The following is an 8669-nucleotide window of genomic DNA, read 5'->3' as shown; positions in this document are numbered from 1 at the left end:
CACAGCATGGCCAATCTGGTTTCACCCTTGTGCTGTAACACAAGCCTCCCAGAACTACCAAGTCTTCTGCCAGGTTCTCTTGGCTGTCCCAGGAGGGGTTACCATCAAGAACAAGCCAAGGAGAGGAACTTGAAGGGGCTCTGTGGGTCAGTGGGTACTCACAAGATGGTGAGATCCCATCCACTGGTGGCTGGGGGCACAGTGGTTAGGCCAGCATGGCAGCAGCCCAGCAGCTGATGCCGCAGAGAGATGCAGGGGTGCTGGGAGGGCTTCCCTAAGTGCCCTGGGCACAGGGCCACTGCCAGTAGCAAGGCCAGAAGGAGCAGAGCACACGTGGGATGTGTGAGCAGGTCTGAGCCACAACTGGCTGGAATCACCTGGTAACAGAGGAGGCAGAGCTGGAGCGTTGCTGTGGCGGTGCTCATGTCATAGCTTGGAGCAGGACCAGGGCTCCAGGGACAGAATGTCCATCATCAAGAGACTATGTCATACTCATAAAACCACAGCATAGAACCCTACAATGGACTGGCTTAGAAGGATCGTCCAATTCCACCCCCCTGCCTTGGGAAGGAACACCTTCCACTAGACCAGGTTGCTCCAAGCCCTGTTCAACCTGGCTTGAACATTGCCAGGGATGGGGCAATCACAGCTTCTCTGAGAACCTTTGCCAGGTCTTCACCACCTTCATACTGAAAAACAAAGATTAAAACCACAGCAGGACATTTTCCCAGAACCTCTTCCAAACAGATACCTCTGAAAAGTGTTCTTTGGGGATACAAGCCCATCCTACCTTCTCTTGCACTTTAATTCTTTGTTGCACTCTGTTCCTTCAAGCCTTAAATCCAACCCCGAGTCCCAGCTCTACATGTTTTGGTCCAACTTTATCCCTTGCAGCCCAAAATCCACCCCCTAGTGCCAAATCTACCCTCAGCACCAAAACCTTACTCTAGCTAAAAATCTGCACCCCCTAGCCCCAAATCCACCCTCCTCAGACTCAAATCCATGCTCCAGTCCCAAATCTACTCCCAAATTGCTCCCCAGCTCCAAATCTACCCACAGTCCCAAACCTACTCCCCAGTACAAATCTATCCCCAAATCTGCTTCCCCTGCCCCCGCAAGCTCTAAATATGTTTCCTTGATCCCAAATCCACATCCCAAGCCCCAAATCCACTGTCCCACTGGCCGCTCCTCCCTCCCAGCCCCTCACAGTAGCCTGTCCCACCGGCCGCTCCTCCCTCCCAGCCCCTCACAGTAGCCTGTCCCACCCCAAAAAGCAGAGACATGTTGGCAGTAGCAGGTTTAATCTCCAGTTTTCTTTCAGAGGAGGAGGGCAGCCATGGTCAGCAAGAGGCTGGAGTGAGAATGGAGCCGTGCCCAGTGTCAAATGGTGCAGTTCCCCTCTCCATAGCGCCGGCACTTCATCACCTTCAGGTAGGTCTCCACCTTGTGGAGGTCCTTCTTGAAGCAGGAGAGCAAACTGTAGTTCTGCAGTAGCGCGTCCTCCCTGCGCAGGTGGATGTCAAATTTCTCGTAAGTGGGTTTTAAGATCTGGGGACCCCGTGGGCTTCTGTCCTGCAGCTCCTGAAAGAGGATTGAGAGGTGCTGGGGGAGGTGGTGGGGGCCTGGGAATGAGCATGGGTAACAATAACCTCATGCAGTGCTCCAGGCTGGGGCAGAGTGGCTAGGAATGGCCCTGGGAATACTGGTCAACAGTGGCTGGACATGAGCGCATGTGTGCCCAGGTGGGCAAGAAGCCAGTGGCACCTGGCTTGCATTATCCATGGTGTGTCCAGCAGGACCAGGGCAGTGATGGCCCCCCTGTCCTGGGCACTGCTGGGGTACCTCCAGTCCTGGGGGCAGTTATGGGCCCTTCCTGACAAGGAAGACATTCAGGTGCTTGAGCATGTCCAGGAACGGAGCTGGGGAAGGGTCTGGAGCACCAGGAGCAGCTGAGGTAGCTGGGGGGGCTCAGACTAAAGAAAAGAAGGCTCTATGGGGACCTTCTCGCTCTCCACAACTCCCTGATAGGAGGGTGGAGCCAGGTGGGGGTCAGGCTCTGTTCCCAGGGAACAAGTGACAGGACAACAGGATACAGCCTCAAGCTGTGCCAGAAGTGTTTCAGGTTGGACGTCAGGAGTAATTTCTTCACAGAAAGGATTGCTAAACATTAGAAGGGACTGCCCAGGGAGGTGGTGAAGTCACTGCCCCTGGAGATGTTCAGGGAACGGCTGGACATGGCACTCAGTGCTCTGGTATGGTTGACAAGGCAGTGATTGATCTTGGAAGCAGTGACCTTGGAGGTCTTTTCCAACCTTAGTGATTCTATGATCTTCCACAGGCCCAGTGCCTCGGTTCCTGTTGAACTTTAAATGTGGTCAGGGGTTTCTCCCTCCAGCCTTAAAGCATATTTCAAACTTATTTTTGAGTGTATGTGTTTGCAGGAAGAGCAGTGATGCAGGGGTGATGATACAGTGAGAAGGGAGCTGGGCACAAGGCTGCAGGGAGGGAGGAGTGTGTCTTTGGGGTCTTAAAATAAAGGGAAAGTTGTAGGGTCTCTCTCCACCTCCTCCAGTCAAGGAGACAGGGAACTGGGTAAATAATTCTCTCTTTTCTCCCACTTTCCCAGCAAACAAAATTCTAACCCAGACCCAAGCCATATACATCTGGTGCTGAGAGCTGCAGTTAGCCACTCCTCCTGCCCTGCTGTAGTCACCAGCTGCCACAAACAGAAAAGTTTTGGTTAAGGAAAAGGTGCCATAAATGGCTGAAATATGATTATTTGGCTGGTTTCTGTGTACCATTTCCTAATGCCCAAGCACATACCAAACGGAAACCAAAATCATAGAATCGTGAAGTCACAGACTGGTTTGGGTTAGAAGGGACCTGAAAGACCATTTCGTTCCAAGACCCCCTGCCATGGGCCAGAACACCTTCCACTAGGTTGCTCCAAGCCCCGTCTAACCTGGCCTTGAACACTTTCAGGGATGGGCAGCCACAGCTTCTCTGGGCAACATGTGCCACAGCCTCACCACCCTCACAGTAATGAATTTCTTCCCCACACAAAGATCTGGAAGTGGTACTTATACCTATCCCTATTTTCTCATGCTGAAATGCCAGGACAGAAGGTCTCTTTACTCTCTGAGCCTGACTTTCAGAGTCATTTTAATGCTAGAAGATGTAAGCAATATTCCAGACTCATTTCTCACAGGTGCAGGTCTCAGAGCTCGGGGTGAACCTGCCAGATAAACTTAATTAGAGAATCAACATAAATAAAAACGTGTTCTGGCAAAGCATACACAACTTCATTTAAAACAACAAAGCAAAAATAAAGAAGATTATAAAGGGGACTTAGAGCAAAGGTAGAGAGTGACTTTTTACACGGACAGATAGAGACAGGACAAGGGAGAATGTTTTTTACTAAAAGAGGAGAGATTTAGATTAAGTATTAGGAAGAAATTCTTCACTATGGGGATGGTGAGACCCTGGCACAGGTTGTCCAGAGAAGCTGTCCCTGCCCCATCCCTGGAAGTGTTCAAAGCCAGGTTGGACAGGGCTTGCAGCAAACTGGTCTAGAGGAAGGTGTCCCTGCCCATGGCAGGGGAGTTGGAACAAGATAAGCTTTAAGGTCCCTTCCAACCCAGACCATTCTGTGAATCTATGATTAGTTCTTCCTTGAAGAGGGTCACATCTCAGCTTTCAGCTCTCTGGATGCTGTATTAATATATGAGGGAAACACCAGAGTACAGGTTTCCATCTGTACAGAGATGTTTTTATAAAATATTGTGAATCCTCCCAGAATTTGCCACATTTTGAAGTGTTTTGCATGGAGATGTAGCAAACATTATTTTCCTGTTAGTGCAACTGAATATTATTTTGTTGCTGGGTTTGGGAAGGCTTTGTATGTGGATTGTTGTGATTCCTGATCAGTAGTGCTTTGCAATGGGTGTTAACATCTGTTCTCTTATCCTCCCTAGTGATGAAACCCAATGTGCAGTGTCATGATCTCATTATCTAAAGGTAAACAAAGTCCTAAGGATGCCACTGGTCTTCAGAGTGGAAGGTGGTGAGATTTCTCATGGTCTTTGGATCCACAAGAGGTGAGTGCCCTCTGTAATTCTATAGTCATGCTACATGCTGCAACTTACCCTCATCAGAGCTTGGATCCCTTCTTCCAGGTCCTTTAGCTTTTCATACACTCTGTCTGAGGTGCCAAAACCCAGATTGTTTGTGAACATCTTGCTTAGGTACTGCACTGGGGTCAGCCAGGACTGGATGAGAACCAGGGAAAACTGAAGAAGCTCCATGTCCTGAAATTAAGACAAGAAAGGGTCAAAGCCATGCAGCCATATTTGGTAGCATGTCCTGCTCCCCCTGGAACACCTGGAGACATGCCACCACTCCTGCAGCTTCAGTAGACACAAAGTTTTCAGGCTGGGGAGCACCACCCAGGACTGTGTCCTGTGCAAACAATAGTTTTTCTCATCTTTGGGGTGGGAATGTGATTATAGTGTAGCCCAGAAAAGTATTTCTTTCTTCATGCAGGGTTCAAGTAATCAAAAAGGGAGGGGAGGGATGAAGCACCCAAATGTTCACAGATGAAAGCCCTCTGTTCCTACAGTGAAGCACAGCTGGGCTCTTCAGGCAGGTCTGTGCTTACCCTGAGGGTGAAAAAAATTTACCGATTTCTGCTGGGCATCATCCTTCTTCATGGGAGCAGGAATGGTTTCCGAGTAACAAAATGCTACCTGGGAATTCTTGTTTGTGTGTCTTTGGTCCTCTGGAATATAGGTGCGTTCCTATGGAGACATGCCAAATACACTCAGATCTGTTGCCCATGTTCTGGAGAAGACCTCAGACACTTCCCAAGCTGTTCTGAATGGTTACTCTTTCCAAGAAATAAATGAGGTGCCTCTGGACAGGGTTGGCAGGTAGGAAGCAGGAATATCATGTGGGCACAATAGCTACTGGACCTAAAGGTCTTCCTAAGACAAGGTGCTGAGGTGAACACAAACCACATCTGGATTAGGTTCTCCCAAGGAGTAAATGTCCCCAAAGGACAGCTCCTGTCAGCAGAAGAAACTAGATCGTTTTAAGGACAGACTCTCCCAGGGCCAGAAGTGACCAACACAGGAAAGTCTTGTTGCCATGTCCCAGCTGATCCTGTGCAGTCATGGTCCTGAGAAGAGGGATGTGCAGGATCAGAGTAGGGGGGCAGAGGGCTGACAGGAGGAAACACGGTCCAGTCTGATGTGACATAACCTGTGCTATCCTGTTAACACCCTGTCTCCTTATTGAAATGAGGACAGAGGAGACACCAATAGTTGAAGGGAGCCTGTTACACAGTCCTGAAGCCATCAACATGAAGTGGAGGAGACGTCACACCACTTACAAACTCCTTGTATGTCTCGGCAGCCAGGAGGTGAAGGTGCTGAGCCCTCAGCACAGCGTTGGCAAACAGGCTGGAAAGGGGTATGGCTGGGAAAGTGGCAGCTTGTTGTGGCCACTGCAGTCCCAGAGTGATCATGGCAATGGCAAGAGGAGAGAACCATGACCCTGCAGCAAAGCACAGAGGAAGGTGTTAGCAGTCCTCAGGAAGCTGGGTTGAGGAGGGAGTGGCACCTGGGAATTAATTCCCAGTCTCTGCTGTCCGTGCTGGCTGAGGGCTCATCTTCCTTGGTGCCTGTTGGCACCAAGAATAAACTAAGCCTTCTCCAAAATTCTTTGAAACCCTTTCACCAAGACCTGCCCCCAGAGTTTGTGCTTCTCCTAGTTTTACCAACAGTGTCTTCCAGGCTGGAGTCATGGTTGCTCCATGAAAACTAGTGTGTGTCCCAATGTTTTTCCCTGATACATGCATGTTTTTCCTTTTCTCATGAGTCCTTGCCCATATGAAAAGAGCATGGTGCACTCTGGTTACATGAGCAAGCAGGGGATGATGAGTGCCAGGTGAGGGCCTGGGAGCACCTCACTGGAGCCATGATTTATGCTGTACTGCTGATGTGACGCTGGCTGTCTGCCCTCACTGGAGTGAGAGATGGTGACATTACCTGTGCTCTGACTGGCTCTCTGGGATATGACTGTAGAATTTGATGATCTTTGTCAAGACTAAATGTTTTCAGCCTGTGACATCTGACTCACACTCGTGTCTGTCTAGTGCAAAGACCACAAACTTAATCTCAGACAAATACCCCTTGGAGGAGAAATGCCCTGGAGTGTGTAGGACTTGGCCTGTTTAGGCTAAAGATTAATTCATGGATTAAAGTTACATTGCAGGGAAAGGTATTCTTTTTCATTGATTTATAAATTGCCATACTTTAAGTTAGGGTTGTCACAGAGTGTGTGTATCCCACCACATACCACCCCATCCTCATCTCCTCTCACCTTACATGCATGGCAGCACTGACAAATCCTTTAAAACTGTAGCAAAAAGTACCTGGAGCCATTTCTGCCTGGTGAGTTGCTCAGGTGTTGCTTGACAGTGAATATTTCCTCCTTTCGTCTGGCAAGGGGAACTGTTGGGCCACCCTTTATATAGCAGGGGGTCTGTTTAAAATGGATCTGTGTGTCTACGATCACAACAACAACTCTGCATCTTCTCCATGCATAAATGCATAGATGTTCACAGTGGTGCTGCCTCATTGTAGTAATTTATACACAGATGTACAAGTTGGGAAGGTTGTTTGCCTCAGAATGAAATCAGTGCTCAATGATTTCACCATATCCTGCTGTTTATTGCAAATGGAAGTTTCCTGGTGATTGGAAGACCCATCCCAAGTCATAGCAATGCTTTTATATGGTAGAATTTGTTTTGTCCACCTGATTTTCCTGCCTGGCTCTGCAGCCTTGGCTCACAGTTCACAGGCCTGACTGAGCAGTTTGGGAGATTTCTGACTTAAAGCAAATGGCAAATTGTGCCAGGGCAGGTTTAGGTTGGATATGAGGGAAAATGGCTTCCTCAAAAGGGTTGTACGGCCCTGGCACAGGCTGCCCTGGGCAGTGGTGGAGTCCTCATTCCTGGAGGGATTCAAAAGCTTTGTCAATGTGGCATGTGGGGACATAGGTTAGTGGTGGGCTTGGTAGTGCTGGGGGAACAGTTGGACTCAGTGATCTCAGAGGGTTTTTCCAACCTAAACAATTCTGTGATTCTATGATATTTTTCCCTTTATTTTTAGTGGGGATAGAGCTGGATGAATGTTGTCAGATTAATCCTATTTCTTTCAATTTCTACCAAAATATCAAATATTCAGCAAATAGTATCGCTGAGCTTGTTTGCTGTGGGTGTGACAAAGAGCTGTCATGCCTAGGCACTTGTTTGGGTTCCAGCCTGCCCACTGCAAATCCAACTGCCAGAGCTCTGGGAGGTTTCTTTCATCCTCAGTCTGTGAGAAGATCTGGTTATGAACATCTTCCTGCTCCTAGGCAGATTAAGCAGAGGGCTGCTGTGGAAAGGAGGTAGAAGAGAGAGGGAAGAGCAGATAGGGAAGAGAATAATAGAATCATGGGATGATTTGGGTTGGAAGGGACCTTAAAGCTCATCTCGTTCCAACCCCCTGCCGTGGCACACCTTCCACTAGACCAGGTTGCTCCAAGCCCCATCCAGCTTGGCCTTGATGAGGAAATGCCCCAGCATGCCTATCCTTTCTTTTGAGCAAAATTAAACAGATGGGCAACTACAGGGGGGTCTTAAAGGCCTTTTACTCCTCATAAGGCACTGATTACCCCAAATCACACTGGTTTGAACTTCTATTTGGAGTTCAGGGTCTCTTTCTTTCTGGTCAAGTGGTGATTTGTCTTCCCCAGACCCTGTGTTTGCCATGCCTCCCCCAGCCCCTGCATTTGCCATGCCTCCCAGTATGGGTCCAGTTTCCAAGAGGCAGCATCAACCCTGGGGCAGCTGGAGCAGAGGGTGGAGAGCTGGTTAATAAACATGCTGGGGAGAGCATGCTCTGTTCTGAAAAGCCTCCAGGGTGGAGATGTGGTGGTGTCACAAGGTAAATGTCAGTCCTTGGAGAAGTGGGAATGGCTATCAGGTATCCAGTCACCCAATAGCCAGCAACATCTGGTTGTGTTTTTCTACTCCAGATTGTGTTTAAATATATCAATATTTGTCAGAGATGAGCAGAGCAGCAGCACCTCAGCGCAACCCACGCACTGCTGCCTGTGAATGATGATAATGTACCACTGAAGCACCTTGCACCCATGTCCTGCTGCCTCTTGTTGTCACTGGCTGGCTCTCTAGTTTTGTTAGTGAAAGCTTGGTGCTAAGTCAAAACTTTTTATGTTGTAGACAAGCATGGAGATGCTGGGATGATCAGCCTATGTGGTTTCCCTGAGGCTTGGGTTGTCCCCAGTAATTTCTGGGCATAAATGACGAGGAAGCATTGTGGGAAAGGCAGTGTGTGACTGAAATGTTGGGCTGGACAAACACACACCACTGGCAGAACTGCAGTTGCATAAGCTCTCAAATCTCAATTTAGCATTTTTCTAGGCATTTGCAACCTAAAGTAGTATGTCTTAAAAGCAAAATAGTACTCTCTAATTTCCAAGTTCCTTTTCTTTTTTGAAAGAGAGAAAAACCCCACTTCTCTTCAGGTCGTTCACACATCCACCCACCTTACCCTGAGCATCACTACTCTAACAAGTTTCACTAAAGAAGTGAAACAACTCTA

The 8669-nt window shown here is 48.6% G+C and overlaps 1 protein-coding gene across 1 annotated transcript; it reads right to left on the bottom strand.

The window, feature by feature from the left end:
* Nucleotides 1-1284: 1284 nt before the first annotated feature.
* Nucleotides 1285-6519, bottom strand: LOC104686959 (somatotropin). Its single transcript, XM_010395756.3, has 5 exons — nt 6434-6519; nt 5390-5553; nt 4680-4796; nt 4146-4307; nt 1285-1581 (listed from the first exon to the last, which is right to left on the bottom strand). Exons 1-5 carry the CDS (start codon nt 6441-6443, stop codon nt 1381-1383), a joined length of 654 nt encoding a protein of 217 aa, XP_010394058.1. The 5' UTR covers nt 6444-6519; the 3' UTR covers nt 1285-1380.
* Nucleotides 6520-8669: the final 2150 nt, after the last annotated feature.

The sequence above is a fragment of the Corvus cornix genome, chromosome 1 (assembly GCF_000738735.6).
Source record: "Corvus cornix cornix isolate S_Up_H32 chromosome 1, ASM73873v5, whole genome shotgun sequence".
Classification (NCBI taxonomy): domain Eukaryota; kingdom Metazoa; phylum Chordata; class Aves; order Passeriformes; family Corvidae; genus Corvus; species Corvus cornix.
Note: the sequence above shows the minus strand (reverse complement) of the source record. Positions and strands in the feature narration are given on the sequence as shown.